The 23408-nt window shown below is 42.0% G+C and overlaps 1 protein-coding gene across 1 annotated transcript; it reads left to right on the top strand.

Moving 5' to 3' along the window:
* Positions 1 to 4435: 4435 nt before the first annotated feature.
* Positions 4436 to 23027, top strand: LOC133420835 (zinc finger protein OZF-like). The gene is made up of 3 exons (XM_061710690.1): positions 4436 to 4558; positions 21159 to 21275; positions 21654 to 23027. Exons 1-3 carry the CDS (start codon positions 4460 to 4462, stop codon positions 22878 to 22880), a joined length of 1443 nt encoding a protein of 480 aa, XP_061566674.1. The 5' UTR covers positions 4436 to 4459; the 3' UTR covers positions 22881 to 23027.
* Positions 23028 to 23408: the final 381 nt, after the last annotated feature.

Genomic DNA, 23408 nt, shown 5'->3' with positions numbered 1-23408 from the left:
TGGGTGTGAAGAAGCAGTAGAGCTGCACTCCATACATGAAGAAGCTGACACACGCCTGCTCCTGCATGCTTCGGATGCCGCAAACACAGGCTCAAAAGCAGTCATAATCACAGCAGAGGACACGGATGTCATGGTTCTTTGTCTTGTGTTTCAGAAGGACATCACCTGTCCCATTTACCTAAAGTGTGGGACACAGAACCGCACAAGATTTGTGGACATCAGCAAATTGGCAAGCTCAGTTGGAGACAGCCTTTGTGATAGCCTAATAGGCTTACACGCCTTCACTGGCTGTGACACTGTCAGTGCTTTCGCTGGCCGGGGGAAGCTGAATGCCCTGAAGATGGTGAAGAAGGACACTTCCTACCAAGAAACCTTCAGAGGACTTGGGCAGTCATGGGATGTGAGTGAGGAGCTGTTCCAGAGAATTGAAGAGTTTACATGTCACATGTATGCTGCTAACAGCAGCACTGGTGAGGTGAACCAACTGCGCTACCAGCTCTTCTGTGCCAAAAGGGGAGAGGTCGAGTCCAGTCAGCTGCCACCATGTAGAGACTGTCTCTTCCTCCATGTTGAACGAGCCAATTATCAGGCAGCCATTTGGAATGGCAGTCTGCAGGCTAACCCTGTGGTGCCAAGTCCTACTGAGCATGGATGGAAAGAAGATGAGGGCAAGCTGGCCATTTACTGGATGCGCTCCCCACCTGCACCAGATGTAGTCTTGGAACTGCTAACATGCAAATGCGTGCGTTCATGCAAAATGCCAAGCTGCACATGCTTATCAAATGGACTGGCATGCACAGACATGTGCAAGTTACAGACTTGCAGTAACCAAAAACTGCAGGATGATCCAGAATCCGACTTCGAACTTGGGGAGTCAGATGACGAGAGAGACGAGCAGTTTGAGTGACATTGTGATGATTGTGTACTTGGTTAACTTTCTTAACACTATCTTAAGTACACACAGAACTTGATAGCCTAAGTATTATCAGATCTTGACATATGTCTATTTAATAACTAATATAATAATATATAATAACAATATATAATAATAATATAATACTAATAATTTCTATTTTTATTAATAACAATGCTAATTTTGTTTACAATGTTATGTTTATAATGTTGTTTATAAAACTAAGCTGGTTCTTTATCTCATTGTGGTGTCCTTTATGTCGTGTATTTGCTTGATAAAGACCAGTTTGTGACATTAGCCTAGCGGCTGTTATATCACATATAAAGATATGTCTTTATCTGATACGATCAGAAATCCGATTTCTTTGCTGCATGTAAACGTACTGATAGTTTCATAAGAGCCTAATGATGCTTTTCTAGTTTAAGGCTCACAATGACCTGTAACAATGATATAGTAGGGGTATATTATACATTTCCTGAATCCTTATGGTCCTGTGAGTATTCCAGTTTTTGTATTTTGTGTCTCTGTTGTTCCTAGGTGACACGGGGCTAAAAGATAGTATATCATTTAGGCGAAAATGGGTTAAAAATTTGTTTTGTTTATAGTTTAAAGGGCTGCAGAAACCTCTATGTTGGTCAGAAAGATTAACATCTTAGCTTGAATGAATGCTTAAAAGGTCCCCTTTAAAATGATACCAAAGACAATATTGTGAAACATTGACAGATATCCTGTACATGAGTCTAAACCAGGACATGCACCAGCATCTGAAATGTAATTTTCTGAAGGGGTTTGGTGACTTCATGAGTTGATAACTATGATACAGCTGCCACTCAGGAAGGGTTATCATACCAAAATATCATCTATAGACATGGATCCTTTCAAAAATCATAAGTAAGTTTGGTCACCTTGAGTGGCACTGATATCTGGTCTGGCCCATGGACTAATATAGATCAATAGCTCTCTGGAATTCTCTGCCTAAACATATCAAACAAAACTGTAAATAACAAAATACTTACCAAAATATATCTCACCAACTAATGAGCTCACATGTGGCCATGTCTGTCTGTTTATGTTAGTTTATTTGTTTGTACTCTGTGGATTATACTATTTGTCTGTTGAGTATGTTCTGTGTCTGGTATAGTCTGTTCTACAATCAGCCTGTCTGAGTCTCTTTGTTCTCTCCTAATTATTTTTAAATTGTCTGTATTTTCTTTACTGTTTATCTGTATTACTCTCAAATGTATGTTTTTATCATTTTATGTCTGTGCAGCCTGTCTGATTGTTTTTTTTTAAATGTTGTTTTGTTGTTGTTGTTTTTTCACTGTATGACTGCACTGTACTTTATTTTTATGTTCAGGAAGACTAGAGGGTTCTAATGGGGATCCTTAACCCTGGTACTGTCTTTGGGTCAAAATGACCTAATTCTCCTGTCCTTCTTTCCTCCTGCTCTCTCCTTCCTTCTTCCTTACTCTTTTCTCCCTTCCTTCCTTCCTTCCTTCCTTCCTTCCTTCCTTCCTTCCTTCCTTCCTTCCTTCCTTACTCTTTTCTCCCTTCCTTCCTTCCTTCCTTCCTTCCTTCCTTCCTTCCTTCCTTCCTTCCTTCCTTCCTTCCTTCCTTCCTTCCTTCCTTCCTTCCTTCCTTCCTTCTTTTTTCCCTACCTTCCTTCTTCCCTTCCTCCCTTCTTTCCTTCCTTCCTTCCTTCTTTTTTCCCTTCCTTCCTTCTTTCCTCCTGCTCTCTCCTTCCTTCTTCCCTTCCTCTTTTCTCCCTTCCTTCTTCCCTTCCTCTTTTCTCCCTTCCTTCCTTCCTTCCTTCCTTCCTTCCTTCCTTCCTCCCTTCCGTCCTTCTTTTTTCCCTTCCTTCCTTCTTTCCTCCTGCTCTCTCCTTCTTTCTTCCCTTCTTCTTTTCTCCCTTCCTTCTTTCCTTCCTTCCTTCCTCCCTTCCGTCCTTCTTTTTTCCCTTCCTTCCTTCTTCCCTCCTGCTCTCTCCTCCCTTCTTCCTTCCTCTTTTCTTCCTTCCTTCTTCCTTCCTTCCTTCCTTCCTTCCTTCCTTCCTTCCTTCCTTCCTTCCTTCCTTCCTTCCTTCCTTCCTTCCTTCCTTTCTTCCTTCCTTCCTTCCTTCCTTCCTTCCTTTCTTCCTTCCTTCCTTCCTTCCTTCTTTCCTCCTGCTCTCTCCTTCCTTCTCCCATTCCTCTTTTCTCCCTTCCTTCCTTCCTTCTTTTTTCCCTTCCTTCCTTCTTCCCTCCTACTCTCTCCTTCCTTCTTCCCTTTATATTTTCTTCCTTCCTTCCTTCCTTCCTTCCTTCCTTCCTTCCTTCCTTCCTTCCTTCCTTCCTTCCTTCCTTCCTTCCTTCCTTCCTTCCTTCTTTTTTCCCTACCTTCCTTCTTCCCTTCCTCCCTTCTTTCCTTCCTTCCTTCCTTCTTTTTTCCCTTCCTTCCTTCTTTCCTCCTGCTCTCTCCTTCCTTCTTCCCTTCCTCTTTTCTCCCTTCCTTCTTCCCTTCCTCTTTTCTCCCTTCCTTCCTTCCTTCCTTCCTTCCTTCCTTCCTTCCTTCCTTCCTTCCTCCCTTCCGTCCTTCTTTTTTCCCTTCCTTCCTTCTTTCCTCCTGCTCTCTCCTTCTTTCTTCCCTTCTTCTTTTCTCCCTTCCTTCTTTCCTTCCTTCCTTCCTCCCTTCCGTCCTTCTTTTTTCCCTTCCTTCCTTCTTCCCTCCTGCTCTCTCCTCCCTTCTTCCTTCCTCTTTTCTTCCTTCCTTCTTCCTTCCTTCCTTCCTTCCTTCCTTCCTTCCTTCCTTCCTTCCTTCCTTCCTTCCTTCCTTCCTTTCTTCCTTCCTTCCTTCCTTCCTTTCTTCCTTCCTTCCTTCCTTCCTTCTTTCCTCCTGCTCTCTCCTTCCTTCTCCCATTCCTCTTTTCTCCCTTCCTTCCTTCCTTCTTTTTTCCCTTCCTTCCTTCTTCCCTCCTACTCTCTCCTTCCTTCTTCCCTTTATATTTTTCTTCCTTCCTTCCTTCCTTCCTTCCTTCCTTCCTTCCTTCCTTCCTTCCTTCCTTCCTTCCTTCTTCCCTCCTACTCTCACCTTCCTTCTTCCCTTCCTCTTTTCTCCCTTCCTTCCTTCCTTCCTTCCTTCCTTCCTTCCTTCCTTCCTTCCTTCCTTCCTTCCTTCCTTCCTTCCTTCCTTCCTTCTTCCCTCCTACTCTCACCTTCCTTCTTCCCTTCCTCTTTTCTCCCTTCTTTCCTTCCTCCCTTCCTTCCTTCCTTCCTTCCTTCCTTCCTTCCTTCCTTCCTTCCTTCCTTACTTCCTTCCTTCCTTACTTCCTTCCTTCCTTCCTTCCTTACTTCCTTCCTTCCTTCTTTTCATTCTTCCTTCCTTCCTTCTTTACTCCCTTCTTCTCTTCCTGCATCCTCGACCCGAAGACAGCACAAGGGTTATATAAACTAAACTAAACTAAAAGGCCGATGCGGTCGACCCGAACCGTTCCGCCTTCAGGCTCGAAACCCTTTTCTCCGAGCTACCCTGAACGCAGCACAGAGCCTAGCCAGCTGGACCAGAACCAGGATGGAGCAGCAGAAACTGGACCCCCAGGACCAGACGGAGCAGAACCAGGACCAGGACCAGAGAACCGGAGCAGCATCGTCCTCTAACGCTGATCTGCAGGTCAGAATCCTGGGGGAAAACCATCGGACTGGCGGTTAGCATGCAGCTAACGCAGCTGCAGCTCAACATCTACATTAAACTTTAACGCACGATTAAAACTCTGATTTGATCATGTATGTGGCGTCATTAATCTGATTTAACGGATGCAAAATTAAACCGACTGGAAGGCGAAGTAAAAGGTTAACCACGTCGTCGTTATCGATATTCATATTATTATTAATATTAATAAGCAATCCCACCATTGTGGTATTATTTAAAACGGTGACCCGATCAATAAACATTGATGGGGATTTAATCCGATTAAACAGGTTGATTTGATTTGACTTTTATTTTGTACATGTAAAAAAACAACAATTAAAGAGAAGAATTTCATCCTTTAACACTTAATATCTCAATTTACATGTGCAAAAAGGAGTAGGAAGAAGTGTAAATGTATTTAATCCTACTCCCATTCACTAATCATTTATTAACACTTATTTTATATATTTATAATAACTAACTATACTATAATTATACTCACACACTTACTTATACATACATACATACACATAGTTGAGTATTTCTATATATTTGTACACACATGCCCATATAAATATTTATATCTACAGGACTGTCTCAGAAAATTAGAATATTGTGATAAAGTTCTTTATTTTCTGTAATGCAATTTAAAAAAAACAAAAATGTCATACATTCTGGGTCCGTGTATCTTTTGGTCATTGGATTTTTCCGTCATGAGTGGGAATCAAAAAACAAAAAACGATTGGTTTATTTGATTTTCCTTTTAAAACAAAAAAACAAATATTGAATACACTGCATTTTTTCTTTTTCTGTGTTAATATGATTTAACAAAGATTCAAAATACGCTTTTATTTTCGTTTTCTATTTCAAATAAGAAAAATGAAATCCCTAGTCAACAGGAAGGAAAAAACGAACCAAAAACAACCGTTTATTCATATTCGTGCACCGGAAGCTGGCATTTACAACCGAGTGAACTTAGTTCTGGATATTTGACAGGCATTCCTGTGACAATTCTCTCCAGGGGAAGTTTGATTTTAATATTTTATTGGTCGGGTTTACGTGACTCGGAAATGGCTCTGTATGCTGCAGTTCGGGTAACCATGGCAACCATAGCGGCGCTGAAACAACAGATTAAGGATTATTTTTTAAAGATTGATTAAGGACTTGTTCCACAGCGGTTTGGCGCACAAACACATTTCCTGCACGTTGCAGCAGATGTGTCTCCTGCAATGCTCAGAAATGAGCGTCAGAAGATTCTGTGCTCGGCATCATCTGAGGAGAAAAAGACGCAGAGCTGGAGAGCGCTTTGATTCATCATGGCCGAATGACCGGCTATCTGTCTTCACTGGGGGTGCATGCTGGAGAAGGTCGGGTTGGAAGAATTAATTTAGTCCCACGCGTGAGGTATCCACGTGATTACCATTATATGTATAAATTGCACTGCAGCACAAACTTTACCTGACGCCTGAATTCATGGTATGGCTGATGGAGCTCTCTCAGGTTCTTCCAACCCGACCTTCTCCAGCAAGCACCCCCATGTGAAGACAGATAGCCGGTATTGCGGCTTTCCTGTACTTTAAAGAGCCGCTTGAGAGTTTATTGTTAGGTCCTGTATATTTGCATGACGCGCTGCTGACAGAGAAGCTACGCTGAGTCCGACAGAAGTTTTATGGCGTTTAATGACAAAACTCAGCCACAAACGGCCTTCCGACATGCTTAATGGGTTTTAAACGTGTACACTGCAAACGTGATCGGGGTGATCAGTGTTCAGTACAAAGCTGTCAACAAAAATTAGGCTACGGCTCCCAACTGTCCTAACTGCATGCGAGCGTCCGACTGTCGCGCCGCAATGCGTGGCATCGGACCCGCTCTGAACCCGTTATCGGCCCCACGTTCTACCACGTTCTTTTGATTGACAGCTGAGACTCGCCTTTTAGAAGGCTGATTTATGGTTCCGCGTTACACCAACGCAGACCTTACAGCGTAGGGTACGCGGCGCGGTCACCGAACGGTGCGCGTCGCCGCGTACCCTACGCTGTAGGCTACGCCGTCGATTTTACGCGGAACCATAAATCAGCCTTTATTCACCCGCCCGTGCGCTCCTGAAAGAAACTCCTAACATTAGCAGACTCCTAAAAGAGTAAAGGGACAAGTAAAAGATGGGTGATTACTTGTAATCTCCCTACGTTTGTACTTTTTCTAAACAGAAAACAAGCTTATTATTCGGTGGAATAAGTGGGGAAAAAACCGAACAATTAATAACGGCGTGTGATTACGCAATCAAACAGCGAACAGCTGGAGTGACCGGCGTGCGGTGCAAACATGTCAGCATGTCAGATCATTACTGGGATGTGGGGAAAAAGCAGAGGACACGATCAATCCGGCAGGATCCGGGACAAATTAAGCCCTAATAAGATTAAGATAAGATTCTTATTATATCTTATAATCTTATCAGAACCTTCCAGCCTGGCGATCTCCCTCTGCGCAGCTGCCACTTTATTGAAGTTCTTGTATTGAAATGACTGTTTCCTACAGCGCTTTACACTTTTTTTTCAACTTTCAACCGGCTTTCAACGCGAGCGACGGGAAGAAAATAGAAGCAGGGCGTGCGACAAAAGTCCAGCTCAAAACGACGCCGCGTCGCTCGCAACCAGTATAGACAGTGCAATAAAAAATAAAGCAATGGAACTGTTTTTGACGCTGACTCTCGCTCGCGTCGCATGCAGTGTGTATATTTGCAATATACTGTGGACATCTGAATAAAAACCTCATAAATAGATTGAATCAAAGCGCTCTCCAGCTCTGCGTAGCCTTTTTCTCCTCAGATGATGCCGAGCACAGAATCTTCTGACGCTCATTTCTGAGCATTGCAGGAGACACATCTGCTGCAACGTGCAGGAAATGTCATTGTGCGTCAAACCGCTGTGGAACAAGTCCTTAATCAATCTTTAAAAAATAATCCTTAATCTGTTGTTTCAGCGCCGCTATGGTTGCCATGGTTACCCGAACTGCAGCATACAGAGCCATTTCCGAGTCACGTAAACCCAACCAATAAAATATTAAAATCAAACTTCCCCTGGAGAGAATTGTCACAGGAATGCCTGTTAAATATCCAGAACTAAGTTCATTCGGTTGTAAATGCCAGCTTCCGGTGCACGAATATGAATAAACGGTTGTTTTTGGTTCGTTTTTTCCTTCCTGTTGACTAGGGATTTCATTTTTCTTATATGAAATAGAAAACGAAAATAAAAGCGTATTTTGAATCTTTGTTAAATCATATTAACACAGAAAAAGAAAAAATGCAGTGTATTCAATATTTGTTTTTTGTTTTAAAAGGAAAATCAAATAAACCAATCGTTTTTTGTTTTTTGATTCCCACTCATGATGGAAAAATCCAATGACCAAAAGATACACGGACCATTCTGGGTCCGTGTATCTTTTGGTCATTGGATTTTTCCGTCATGAGTGGGAATCAAAAAACAAAAAACGATTGGTTTATTTGATTTTCCTTTTAAAACAAAAAACAAATATTGAATTACACTGCATTTTTTCTTTTTCTGTGTTAATATGACTTAACAAAGATTCAAAATACGCTTTTATTTTCGTTTTCTATTTCATATAAGAAAAATGAAATTACTAGTCAACAGGAAGGAAAAAACGAACCAAAAACAACAGTTTATTCATATTCGTGCACCGGAAGCTGGCATTTACAACCGAGTGAACTTAGTTCTGGATATTTGACAGGCATTCCTGTGACAATTCTCTCCAGGGGAAGTTTGATTTTAATATTTAATTGGTCCGGTTTACGTGACTCGGAAATGGCACTGTACGCGGCAGTTCGGGTAACCATGGTTACCATGGCGGCGCTGAAACAACAGATTAAGGATTATTTTTTAAAGATTGATTAAGGACTTGTTCCACAGCGGTTTGACGCACAATGACATTTCCTGCACGTTGCAGCAGATGTGTCTCCTGCAATGCTCAGAAATGAGCGTCAGAAGATTCTGTGCTCGGCATGATCTGAGGAGAAAAAGACGCAGAGCTGGAGAGCGCTTTGATTCAATCTATTTATGAGGTTTTTATTCAGATGTCCACAGTATATTGTAAATATACACACTGCATGCGACGCGAGCGAGAGTCAGCGTCAAAAACAGTTCCATTGCTTTATTTTTATTGCACTGTCTACACTGGTTGCGAGCGACGCAGCGTCGTTTTGAGCTGGACTTTTGTCGCACGCCCTGCTTCTATTTTCTTCCCGTCGGTCGCTTTGAAAGCCGGTTGAAAGTTGAAAATAAGGTTGAAAGCGCTGTAGGAAACAGTCATTCCAATACAAGAACCTCAATAAAGTGTCAGCTGCTGGAGGGAGATCGCCAGGCTGGAAGGTTCTGATAAGATAATAAGATATAATAAGAATCTTATCTTAGGGCTTAATTTTTGGCCGGATCCTGCCGGATTTCTCGTGTCCTCTGCTTTTCCCCCACATCCCAGTAATGATCTGACATGCTGACATGTTTGCTGCTTTAACACCACACGCCGGTCACTCACGCTGTTCGCTGTTTCATTGCGTCACCGTTCGGTTTTTTCCCCACTTATTCCACCGAATAATAAACTTGTTTTCTGTTTAGAAAGTACAAACGTAGGAAGATTACAAGTAATCACCATCTTTTACTTGTCCCTTTACTCTTTCAGGAGTAATTTTAGGAGTTTCTTTCAGGAGCGCATAATTCAGGAGTGAATAAAGGCGGATTTATGGTTCCGCGTAAAATCGACGGCGTAGCCTACGGCGTAGGTTACGCGGCGACGCGCACCGTTCGGTGACTGCGCCGCGTAACCTACGCCGTAAGGTCTGCGTTGGTGTAACGCGGAACCATAAATCAGCCTTTTAAAAGGCGAGTCTCAGCTGTCAATCAAAAGAACGTGGTAGAACGTGGGGCCGATGACGCGTTCAGTGTTTCAGGACAGAGCGGGTCCGATGCCACGCAGTGTGACGCGACAGTCGGACGCTCGCATGCAGTTAGGACAGGCTTTTAGGGAGCCGTAGCCTAATTTTTGTTGACCGCTTTGTACTGATCACTGATCACCCCGATCACGTTTGCAGTGTACACGTTTAAAACCCATTAAGCATGTCGGAAGGCCGTTGTGGCTGAGTTTTGTCATTAAACGCCATAAAACTTCTCTCGGACTCAGCGTGCTTCTCTGTCAGCAGCGCGTCATGCAAATATACAGGACTTAACAATAAACTCTCAAGCGGCTCTTAAAGGAAAGCCGCAATACCGGCTATCTGTGTTCACTGGGGGTGCATGCTGGAGAAGGTCGGGTTGGAAGAACCTGAGAGAGCTCCATCAGCCATGAATTCCGGCGTCAGGTAAAGTTTGTGCTGCAGTGCAATTTATACATATAATGATAATCACGTGGATACCTCACGCGTGGGACTAAATTAATTCTTCCAACCCGACCTTCTCCAGCATGCACCCCCAGTGAAGACAGATAGCCGGTCATTCGGCCATGATGAATCAAAGCGCTCTCCAGCTCTGCGTCTTTTTCTCCTCAGATCATGCCGAGCACAGAATCTTCTGACGCTCATTTCTGAGCATTGCAGGAGACTCATCTGCTGCAACGTGCAGGAAATGTCATTGTGCGTCAAACCGCTGTGGAACAAGTCCTTAATCAATCTTTAAAAAATAATCCTAATTATATATATATATATATATATATATATATATATATATATATATATATATATATATATATATATATATATATATATATATATATATATATATATATATATATATATATATATTATATGTATATAATATATAATATATATATATAATATATAAATAATCTGTTGTTTCAGCGCCGCCATGGTAACCATGGTTACCCGAACTGCCGCGTACAGAGCCATTTCCGAGTCACGTAAACCCGGCCAATTAAATATTAAAATCAAACTTCCCCTGGAGAGAATTGTCACAGGAATGCCTGTCAAATATCCAGAACTAAGTTCACTCGGTTGTAAATGCCATCTTCCGGTGCACGAATATGAATAAACGGTTGTTTTTGGTTCGTTTTTTCCTTCCTGTTGACTAGTAATTTTATTTTTCTTATATGAAATAGAAAACGAAAATAAAAGCGTATTTTGAATCTTTGTTAAATCATATTAACACAGAAAAAGAAAAAATGCAGTGTAATTCAATATTTGTTTTTTGTTTTAAAAGGAAAATCAAATAAACCAATCGTTTTTTGTTTTTTGATTCCCACTCATGACGGAAAAATCCAATGACCAAAAGATACACGGACCATTCTGGATTCATTACAAATCAACTGAAATATTGCAAGCCTTTTATTATTTTAATATTGCTGATTATGGCTTACAGTTTAAGATTAAGATTCCCAGAATATTCTAATTTTTTGAGATAGGACATTTGAGTTTTCTTAAACTGTAAGCCATGATCAGCAATATTAAAATAATAAAAGGCTTGCAATATTTCAGTTGATTTGTAATGAATCCAGAATGTATGACATTTTTGTTTTTGTAATTGCATTACAGAAAATCACAATATTCTAATTTTCTGATATTCATACACCCATACATACATATATATATATATATATATATATATATATATATATATATATATATATATATATATAATTATAATTAGCTGCCCATTTCTGTACATAAATATAAACAAATCTACCCATTCACCCAATAGTTTTATATCAGGCCCCTAAAAGCCGCTAAACCCCTTCCTCTTTGTACCTTGTGAAAATCATGTTTTTATATTTGTTTTTAAACTGATGAACAGTCCAGCGTTATTGATTACTATCAGTTTTTGGTCCTCTCTCCTTTACAGAATGGATTTAATTCAGACACACTGGGGGATTTTCCAGCATGAGCAGCCGGTTTAAGGTCGTGCAGCATCTCAGTCAGATTTAAGTCCAGACTTTGACGGAGGAGGAGCTGCAGAGCTGCATTTATCTGAACCTTGGCCAGCAATGGCTAGCGAAATCATTGGCAAGCCCCAAAAGGCTTTGTGCCTACTGCACAAGGAGAGGGTAAGGAGGAAAGCTCTGAGCATCGTACTAGTCTAGTAGGAAGGAGGGGTTCCCAAGCACCCGATGGACTCTTTTCTGAAACGTGTTTTTTTGGGATCCTTTAGGTGTTTGCTTACGATTTTTGCTTGTTGCCCGAAAAAAAATTGGTCCGAAAGTTCTTTTTTGGAACCCATTTAGAATTTTTGCCTGTTAAAATGGCAAAAACGCTGATTTCCATAACTTCTGAACCATAAATCCTAGAAAGACAAACAAACACACTTTTTCTCATAATATTGACACCAGGAATCCAATGGAAAGGTTACTGGGATGGTAGAACCACTCTTTATTAGGGAAAAATTAGCTTCAAGTAGTATTTTAGGGCAAAATTACCCAAAAACGCTTGAAAATGTTTTTTTCAATCAAGTGCATCTCCCTTTTGGAAATACCTGTTGGTGTATTGTTTACACCAAAAAAAGGCCCAATTAGTCCCCTTTCCAACGAGGTACAACTTGTAAGAAATCTCCATTTGTGGAATGAGTAATGAAGCAAAATGCGGGGGATGCAACCCATTTAGAATGCTTCGAATGTTCAGTAAAAGGGGCGTGTCTTCCCACTGTTAAGTGTTTAGAATGTTCAGAATTTGAAATCTCAAACCAACTGTAGCATCAACTGTCAACTGTCAAACACAAGCAAACTTGAACAAGGAGTGTAAGTATTTTCTGAATGTTTTATCATTTCTAATATAAGGTTATATCTTATCATTTTTGCTAATATAACATTATACATGGTTGTTTTTCTTATATTAGAGCCAGAGGTAATACATTCTTCAAAATAGCTTCATTTCTATTTGGTTAGCTGGACAAGCTAACCAATTAGCATGTTAGCTAGCTTTTTTCATTGAGGTTAGCTTTTAACTCTTACTGTTTTGCTTGTATTTTGTAGGTTTTAACTAACAGTAGGGTACGCTAAAAGAAATGTGACATACAGTAAGTTCGATTATCCAGGCCTTTTTTTTTAATAATTTAGTCCAGTGGCACTAATTGTATTTTTTTATATTCTTTTTTTTTGTGCCCAGTGATGGATTAATAAAACATGAGAAGTGCAAAGAGACTGCATGATCAGACTTCTGATGTGTCTGAACCCCCACTAAAAATCCAATCATATACCTGTGTATTGCACACCCCAAGTCCATCGCCTGGGAACTTCATTTGCTTCAGTGCCTCCAAAAATGACCCCAAAGAAAAGTTGCATCACCTTCTTCAAATACGAGACAAGAGACAAGCTGAGCCAATCGACTCACCTTTTCGGATGAAGGCAATTTGTGATCTATTGCCAGAAACCCTAGATGGTGTCAACCTGGACAGTACTGGTTATCACAGGAACTGTTACTTAAATTTCACATCAAAGCTTGATCGACTAAAAAACAATTCACATCAGCTTGAAGTAACAGACAACAAGTACTCTCCCCGGAAGTCACACCCAGCCACAGGCTCTGCATTTCCAGTAGAATGTATATATTGTGACACAGATGAAAAGAAATTCAATGGAAAAATCCAAAGGACTGTCCCATTTACTTGGAAAAACAATGGTGCCGCATGGAAGCGCATTGAACCTATGGCTGAAGCTTTAGGGAAAAGCAGTCTGCTCCGCAAAGTGAAAAATGAAGACCTGTATGCGAAAGGGGCTCGCTATCATGTCACCTGCTGGAAAGCCTTACAAGTAGAGTACTTGAATCATTCTAAGAAGCTGACAAAGGAAGCCTCAGGTCAGAAACTGACAATCTCTGCGCACCTTAAAGCATACAACGTGGTGAGGGACCACATTAAAGAGCAGGTCATAGAACAAAACAAAGTCCTACAACTTCGCTACCTGCGCCACCTGTATATCCTTGAGCTCGAAAAGCAAAATAACCCTAACCCTGAATACAGAGGAGATAAACTTCTGAGTCGTCTGCAAGGTGATGAGGAGCTTAAGAAGCATTTAGCCTTTTCCAAAGTTCCTGTTAAGGACAAAGGAAACCTTGCCTTTTACTTGGTCCACTCTTCCCGTATTTCTGTGGAGGACGCCATGGCCTGTGCGTATCGACTTGGAACGGTGGACAGAGTAAAAGATGTAGCTCTCACCCTACGCAGCGTCATCAATAAGGCCTTCAAGTCCAGTGTTATGCCTTGGCCACCTACCGCAGATGACCTAAACAAGACAGCAGAAGAGGTGTTACCTAAAAAGCTAGACCGCTTCCTCAAACTTCTCTTCTCTGGAGACACTGTTTCTGATTGTGAGAAAACAAAGCGACTTGTTCTTTCAATTGGACAGGACCTGTGTAGAGCAGTGACAAATGGCGAGTGGAAACTTCCAAAACATGTGCTTTTATGTGCCACAGTCCGGCACTTGTACCGGAGCAGGCAACTGACCACCATTCTGCAGAGATTAGGCCACTGCGAATCTTATGATTTTGGATTGGAGCTGGAGACAGCATTGGCTAAGGCTGTGGATGAAATGTCAACTTCCCTTACACCTTCTATCATCAGAGGAGATGGGAATGAGGTGTTCCATAGCGAATGGAACAACCTGAACAGAGTCACAACAAATGTCCATGGTTCGAATGTTGTTAACAGTGCCGGCGGCATCATGATCCAGGAAACAAAACCGGGTGCCACAAGCTGCCAGGAGAGAACACTACCTAAATATGACAGGACCATGGAACGTCGTCTGAAACTGGATACACCTGAGACCCTCCCTCCACTGCACATTGGTATCAGAGTGGGTCCTAAGTTTCCTGCAGATGCGTCCTTCATACCTCCTGCGGAGAATGATCAAGTGTTCAAAGACAGTCTACAAGTGTACTACGTCTGGATGCTAAGCAGGTATTTGTGTGACTGAACATGTGACTGACATTTCATCCACAGCCTTAGCCAATGCTGTCTCCAGCTCCAATCCAAAATCATAAGATTCGCAATGGCCTAATCTCTGCAGAATGGTGGTCAGTTGTCTGCTCCGGTACAAGTGCCGGACTGTGGCACATAAAAGCACATGTTTTGGAAGTTTCCACTCGCCATTTGTCACTGCTCTACACAGATCCTGTCCAATTGAAAGAACACGTCGCTTTGTTTTCTCACAATCAGAAACATTGTCTCCAGAGAAGAGAAGTTTGAGGAAGCGGTCTAGCTCTTTAGGTAACACCTCTTCTGCTGTCTTGTTTAGGTCATCTGCGGTAGGTGGCCAAGGCATAACACTGGACTTGAAGGCCTTATTGATGACGCTGCGTAGGGTGAGAGCTACATCTTTTACACTGTCCACCGTTCCAAGTCGATACGCACAGGCCATGGCGTCCTCCACAGAAATACGGGAAGAGTGGACCAAGTAAAAGGCAAGGTTTCCTTTGTCCGTAACAGGAACTTTGGAAAAGGCTAAATGCTTCTTAAGCTCCTCATCACCTTGCAGACGACTCAGAAGTTTATCTCCTCTGTATTCAGGGTTAGGGTTATTTTGCTTTTCGAGCTCAAGGATATACAGGTGGCGCAGGTAGCGAAGTTGTAGGACTTTGTTTTGTTCTATGACCTGCTCTTTAATGTGGTCCCTCACCACGTTGTATGCTTTAAGGTGCGCAGAGATTGTCAGTTTCTGACCTGAGGCTTCCTTTGTCAGCTTCTTAGAATGATTCAAGTACTCTACTTGTAAGGCTTTCCAGCAGGTGACATGATAGCGAGCCCCTTTCGCATACAGGTCTTCATTTTTCACTTTGCGGAGCAGACTGCTTTTCCCTAAAGCTTCAGCCATAGGTTCAATGCGCTTCCATGCGGCACCATTGTTTTTCCAAGTAAATGGGACAGTCCTTTGGATTTTTCCATTGAATTTCTTTTCATCTGTGTCACAATATATACATTCTACTGGAAATGCAGAGCCTGTGGCTGGGTGTGACTTCCGGGGAGAGTACTTGTTGTCTGTTACTTCAAGCTGATGTGAATTGTTTTTTAGTCGATTAAGCTTTGATGTGAAATTTAAGTAACAGTTCCTGTGATAACTAGTACTGTCCAGGTTGACACCATCTAGGGTTTCTGGCAATAGATCACAAATTGCCTTCATCCGAAAAGGTGAGTCGATTGGCTCAGCTTGTCTCTTGTCTCGTATTTGAAGAAGGTGATGCAACTTTTCTTTGGGGTCATTTTTGGAGGCACTGAAGCAAATGAAGTTCCCAGGCGATGGACTTGGGGTGTGCAATACACAGGTATATGATTGGATTTTTAGTGGGGGTTCAGACACATCAGAAGTCTGATCATGCAGTCTCTTTGCACTTCTCATGTTTTATTAATCCATCACTGGGCACAGAAAAAAAGAATATAAAAAAATACAATTAGTGCCACTGGACTAAATTATTAAAAAAAAGGCCTGGATAATCGAACTTACTGTATGTCACATTTCTTTTAGCGTACCCTACTGTTAGTTAAAACCTACAAAATACAAGCAAAACAGTAAGAGTTAAAAGCTAACCTCAATGAAAAAAGCTAGCTAACATGCTAATTGGTTAGCTTGTCCAGCTAACCAAATAGAAATGAAGCTATTTTGAAGAATGTATTACCTCTGGCTCTAATATAAGAAAAACAACCATGTATAATGTTATATTAGCAAAAATGATAAGATATAACCTTATATTAGAAATGATAAAACATTCAGAAAATACTTACACTCCTTGTTCAAGTTTGCTTGTGTTTGACAGTTGACAGTTGATGCTACAGTTGGTTTGAGATTTCAAATTCTGAACATTCTAAACACTTAACAGTGGGAAGACACGCCCCTTTTACTGAACATTCGAAGCATTCTAAATGGGTTGCATCCCCCGCATTTTGCTTCATTACTCATTCCACAAATGGAGATTTCTTACAAGTTGTACCTCGTTGGAAAGGGGACTAATTGGGCCTTTTTTTGGTGTAAACAATACACCAACAGGTATTTCCAAAAGGGAGATGCACTTGATTGAAAAAAACATTTTCAAGCGTTTTTGGGTAATTTTGCCCTAAAATACTACTTGAAGCTAATTTTTCCCTAATAAAGAGTGGTTCTACCATCCCAGTAACCTTTCCATTGGATTCCTGGTGTCAATATTATGAGAAAAAGTGTGTTTGTTTGTCTTTCTAGGATTTATGGTTCAGAAGTTATGGAAATCGGCGTTTTTGCCATTTTAACAGGCAAAAATTCTAAATGGGTTCCAAAAAAGAACTTTCGGACCAATTTTTTTTCGGGCAACAAGCAAAAATCGTAAGCAAACACCTAAAGGATCCCAAAAAAACACGTTTCAGAAAAGAGTCCATCGGGTGCTCGGGAACCCCTCCTTCCTACTAGACTATACCTGATGGCTCCCATCCTCTCTCCAGAGAGTTGGTGCTTCTGAACTCTGGTAGGCCCTACAGAGTTCCTCTGGCAACCAAAAGTATTTATAAGAAGTCTTTTGTCCCCAGAGCAGTAAGAATTTGTCATCTCGCGGTAAAAATGATAAATTTCCGTTGATGACGTTTTTGTGTAAAGCCGGATTTATGGTTCTGCGTTAAATCCACGCACAACGTACGTGTGCGTGAAGGAAGGAAGGAAGGACATGAGAAAGAAAGAAAGAAAGAAAGAAAGAAAGAAAGAAAGAAAGAAAGAAAGAAAGAAAGAAAGAAAGAAAGAAAGAAAGAAAGATAAATTCCCGTTGATACGTGTTTGTGTAACAAACATGGCGGATCTGAGTCATTCCAGTTTTGCAGTACAGGTGTACTAATTTAATTGGTTTTTATGAATTCAATTTAATTGGTGTAGTTTAGTAGCATTTAATATTCTTTTAGAGCAGTGTTTTGGGGGCTCCAAAGAATTAATGTGGTGATAGATTTATAGTTACAAAGGTGGAGTTGAAATGGCATTTTTTTTATCATCATTTTTATCGTTATCGGGATAAATGCCAGAAATTATCGTGATACATTTTTTAGTCCATACCGCCCATCCCCACTGCTGTATTGTACCCCACAATGTCTTGTCTGTATGTATCTTGGTGAGCTAAAGATGAATTTCCACCCCGGTGGACAATAAAGATTTATTATTATTATTATTATTATTAAACTACAGGCCACTTCACTTGAAGTGGCCAGCGCCAGTATGATTGATTACAGTCATCTTAGTCAATGGATGGTTGTTATCACTCCCTCATCCTCAATTCCTTCCTCAATTCAATTTTATTTATAAAGCGTCTGTTACAACAGAAGTTGTCTCCAGGATCTTTCCAGAGACCAGAACATGACCCACGAGCAATTATTACATAAACAGAACATAAACTATGGCAGGTAAAAACACCTCTAGTGGGAGAAAAATCTTAAGCCAAATAGTGGCAAAAAATTCCCTATTAGGAGGGAAGAAACCTGGACTATGGGCAGAAATATGTGCCACTAAAAACTGAATTTGAATAATTTATATTTGAATTTGAATTGCTTAACTTGAATAATTGCATTAAAAAACTGAATCTACATTCAGTTCTAACAATTCAAATTCAGTTCTTGCAATTCAATTTCAATTTACTGGAGTTACTGTGCCAGATACAAAGAACTCCTTTTCACGTAGCCTACTATAACCTCTATTTTCTTTCAATGATATAAACGACCAATGGGAGCTAGATATTTCGAAACCTATTGTGTTTTCTCCATTCTGTGTAAAAAGTGTAGATTTATATCTTGCTGTTTTGTAGAAAAAAATTCTGCTTTCAAAGGTTGTTTGGTTGTAGGTGCATACGATGCTGCAGTGTTTCCAGCGAGTTTTGTGATTTTTAAGTTTCGATTTCTACAGTATCAATTTGGTCCTGTTCTGGAAGCAAATTAGTTGTTCCACTACAAATTGCGCCCCCTGCTGGTAGCTTTGGAATAGAGAAATCCAGCTCATGCTCATGCCTGCGTTATAATGATAACATTCCAAATATCTGAGGAAATTCTTAATCACTTATGAATAATGGATTAATCATGGTCATCCCTCCTGCTGAGAGAACCTGGGAGAGAAGCACGATAAGCTTCTCCTGCAGAACACTTTACTGGGAAATCTTGGGAATAAAGGGCCATAAATATTACAGTTTTTAATACTTCTGTCATGTTAATGGAGAGTTTTTTCCACATGAATACATTGATGCACCTTAACTAATGAAACATATTTGTCATCAACATTTGGACATTTGAATATGAATATGAATATTTAAAATAATACAGGTCCATTTGTCAAATGTGGAAGAAACAAGTCACCAACAGTTTGGCTTGTTTATATAGTGCTTGGACATCCATCCATCCACCATCCATCCATCCATCCATCCATCCATCCACCATCCATCCATCCATCCATCCATCCATCCATCCATCCATCCATCCACCATCCATCCATCCATCATCCATCCATCCACCATCCACCATCCATCCATCCACCATCCATCCACCATCCATCCATCCACCATCCATCCACCATCCATCCATCCATCATCATCCATCCATCCATCCATCCATCCACCATCCATCCACCATCCATCCATCCACCATCCTCCATCCATCCACCATCCATCCATCCATCCATCATCATCCATCCATCCATCCATCCATCCATCCATCCACCATCCATCCATCCATCCATCATCATCCATCCATCCATCCATCCATCCATCCATCCACCATCCATCCATCCATCCATCCATCATCATCCATCCATCCACCATCCACCATCCTCCATCCATCCACCATCCATCCATCCATCCATCCATCATCATCCATCCATCCATCCACCATCCATCCATCCATCCATCCATCATCATCCATCCATCCACCATCCACCATCCTCCATCCATCCACCATCCATCCATCCATCCATCATCATCCATCCATCCATCCATCCATCCATCCATCCATCCACCATCCATCCATCCATCCATCATCATCCATCCATCCATCCACCATCCACCATCCATCCATCATCCTCCATCCATCCACCATCCATCCATCCATCCATCCATCATCATCCATCCACCATCCATCCTCCATCCATCCACCATCCATCCACCATCCATCCATCCATCATCCATCCATCCATCCACCATCCATCCATCCATCCATCCATCATCCATCCATCCATCCATCCATCCATCCACCATCCATCCATCCATCCACCATCCATCCATCCATCATCCATCCACCATCCATCCATCCATCCATCCATCCATCCATCATCCATCCATCCACCATCCATCCATCCATCCATCCATCATCCATCCATCCATCCATCCATCCATCCATCCATTATCCATCCATCCATCCATTCTTTTTCCATCCATCATCCATCCACCATCCATCCATCCACCATCCATCCATCCATCCATTCTTTTTCCATCCATCATCCATCCACCATCCATCCATCCATCATCCATCCACCATCCATCCATCCACCATCCATCCATCCATCCATCCATTCTTTTTCCATCCATCATCCATCCACCATCCATCCATCCACCATCCATCCATCCATCCATCCATCCATCCATCCATCCATCCATCCATCCATCCATCCATCCATCCATCCATCCATCCATCCATCCATCCATCCATTATCCATCCATCCATCAACCATCCATCCATCTGTCATCCCACTGTCATCATTATTATTTTTATTATTAGATCCCGAGCACTGACAGTGCGAAGGCCCTATTGTATCTGTAGGAATTTTTATCCTCGTTTTTTACCTCGTTTTTCTTCCGACGAAATGAGGGCCTTTTTTCCCCCTAAACGTGCCCCAAAAGTCACCAAATTTTGCACACAAGCCAGGCCTCACGAAAAATGTGATATTTAATGGTTTGCATTAATGGGCGTGGCAAAATGGCTCAACAGCGCCCCCTAGAAAACTTTGTCCCTCAAGCCCCACAATACGGTTTGACGTACATGCACGAAAATCGGTACACACCTGTATCATGTCGCAACTTAAAGAAAAGTCTCTTGGCGCCATGTTCGTGTAATTTTGGCGCAATTTATGCCATTTTCTCGTGTCGTACTTTAACGAACTCCTCCTAGCAGGATCGTCCGTTCGACATAAAACTGGCTCAGGAGACACAAAAGATGTTAACGATGAAAATGTATCAAAATTGTGAGTTTTCGTGAAATGCAGGGCCGTGGCACTGCGTCAAACTTCAATGTTAAACAGGACGTGATACTAGTAGCTGATTGGTCGATATGTGATAGTTCCTATTTTCTGAAATAACTTTTGAATGGTTTGACATAAAGACTCGTGGGTGGTGTCATCGGACATGGATTTGAGTCCTTGACCATAATTGGTGCAAATTAACCCCGCCCCTTCTTCTGATTGGTCGATATTTGATAGATCCTATTTTCTGCCATAACTCCTGAATGGTTTGACATAAAGAGTCGTGGGTGGTGTCATCGGACTTAGTTTTGAGTGCTTGACTTTTATTTGTGAAAATTGCATTAGCTAGTAGTAGTAGTATTAGTATAAGTATAGGTATGATTATGTGTATCCTGCATTGGGATTCATTCTGCTGTCATTCCAGGAACACTGTATGAAACCATCCTGGATAGACTGCGTGCAGAACCTTCATGAGCGCGATCACAAACCTGCTGAAGAACTACAACGCATTCGGCATGTTGGAGTTAAATCATCCAGTCTGGTACAATACACACTTCTGGTTTCCATGGCAAGGTGTGTGTGTGTGTGTGTGCGTGTGTGCGTGCGTGCGTGCGTGCGTGTTTGTGTGCGTGTGCTACTACTACTACTATATTAATTACTATTAATACTAAATATTTCGTTTTTTATTAAAAAATAAATAAAATCCCCCCATACAGTTGTCATGGACATGAAATCTAATCATGGAAACCAAAACTGTTGTAAACTTGGGCATTTTAACAGGGTAGTCACATTTGAGCAGCTGTAGAGGAGCTGCAACATTTCCTACTTCCATATTGAATTCAGTCTGGAAGAGCAGATGTTGGTCCTTGGAAACATCTGTCCATCCATAAGACTAAAGTCTCCCTCTTTGTTGTTCCAGATAATTAAAGGCCAAGACAGACCAAAACATCACCCCTGCCCGTTTTGTGGAAAAGCCTTCAGCTGCTCATCAAATTTGAAGAAGCATCAAAGGGTCCACACCGGAGAGAAGCCGTACAGCTGCGATCAGTGCAGCGCTGCTTTCACTGGATCGAGTGATCTCAACAGGCACCAACGTATTCATACGGGACAGAAGCCTTATAGCTGCGATTACTGTGGGTCAACGTTTGCTCTTCTAGGTAACTTGAAGATGCACCAACGCATTCATACTGGAGAAAAACGGTTCATCTGCCACGAGTGTGGAGCAGCTTTTATGCATCCGGGCCACCTGAAGGATCACCAACACACTCACACGGGGGAGAAACCCTACAAGTGTTTGCAGTGCGGCGCAGGTTTCACTGGATCGGGTTGCCTGAAAAAACACCAACGTATCCATACTGGGGAAAAGCCATACACATGTGATCAATGTGGGGCAGCCTTCGCTGGATCAGGGGATCTAAGCAAGCACCGACGTATTCACACTGGACAGAGGCCGTACAGGTGTGACCACTGTGGGGCAGCGTTCACCCAACCGGGACACCTGAGGAACCACCAACGTATTCACACGGGAGAGAAGCCGTACAAGTGTTTCTGCGGGTCGGCCTTCAGCCGATCGGGCCAGTTGAAGATCCACCAGCGTATCCACACTGGGGAGAAATCGTACAGGTGTGATCTGTGCGGTGCGGCGTTTACCGAATCAAGTAATTTAAAGGTACATCGGCGTATTCACACTGGGGAGAAACCGTACGGCTGCGGCGAGTGCGGGGCAAGTTTCTCAGGACCAAGTTCTCTAAAAAAACACCAACGAATTCACAGCGGAGAGAAACTGTACCGCTGTGATCTCTGTGGAGCGGCATTTACAGAGTCGAGTAATCTGAGGAAGCATCAACGGGTCCACACGGGAGAGAAGCCGTACGGCTGCGACCAGTGTGGGGCGAGGTTCTCTGGCTCAGGGGACCTGAAAAAGCACCAGCGCATTCATACTGGAGAAAAACCATACAAATGTGAGCAGTGTGGGGCAGCGTTCACGACATCAAGTCAATTCAAGTCACACCAGTACAGCCACGCTGGCATCAAACCCTTCCTGTGTGGAGAATGTGGAAAGATGTTTACAAGATCATGGTCCCTCAAAAAGCATCAGCTGATTCACTTTGGATCCGTAAATCTGCTCTCCGGGCCTCATTTATGAAATGTTTACAGGTCTGTTGGTGGATTTGAGCATAAATTATCTCAACGTCAAACTCGCTCATTGGCCATTAACGCTCATCAGCTGCCATTTGTTGCATGTTGCCCCTGCTTCTCTCCGGAGGCCTTGGCGCGTCTAAATCCCATGACCAATAGAGGGAATGCATTGACGTCACTTTCCCACTGGACCACGACCCCTTACTCGCACTGAGTGGCAAAAACAGCTGCAACTAGTGGAGAAGACGGGATAACAGCCAATTATCGGCTCAAATTAAAGGCAGTTGGACTTGACAGAGACCCGTACAGTTACCGGAAGAACCAGTGGTCCATGGACATTAATATTGGCGAGTTTCCTGATATTTATATGTACTTAATTTCTACGCCGGGGAAATACACGAAGCAAAGCTTGAAGGCATACAAAAGCCTTGACACTTGGTCCTACTTCAAGGCAGGATTTGTATCTGAAATTAAAGTAATGAGGACACCGAACTTTATGATTTGACTGTTTAACATTAGCTACCCAAAAATCCAA

This window comes from Cololabis saira, chromosome 20 (assembly GCF_033807715.1).
Source record: "Cololabis saira isolate AMF1-May2022 chromosome 20, fColSai1.1, whole genome shotgun sequence".
In the NCBI taxonomy this organism is placed as follows: Eukaryota; Metazoa; Chordata; class Actinopteri; order Beloniformes; family Belonidae; genus Cololabis; species Cololabis saira.
The sequence above is the reverse complement of the archived record's forward strand: the minus strand, read 5'-3'. Positions and strand labels throughout refer to the sequence as shown.

Excerpts from the sequence above, each read along its gene's own strand:
- LOC133420835 (XM_061710690.1), top strand. The coding sequence starts at position 4,460 with ATGGAGCAGCAGAAACTGGACCCCCAGGACCAGACGGAGCAGAACCAG. Across the intron at positions 4,559-21,158 it reads CCTCTAACGCTGATCTGCAG|GAACACTGTATGAAACCATC; the intron begins GTCAGAATCCTG and ends CTGTCATTCCAG. Across the intron at positions 21,276-21,653 it reads GAGTTAAATCATCCAGTCTG|ATAATTAAAGGCCAAGACAG; the intron begins GTACAATACACA and ends TTGTTGTTCCAG.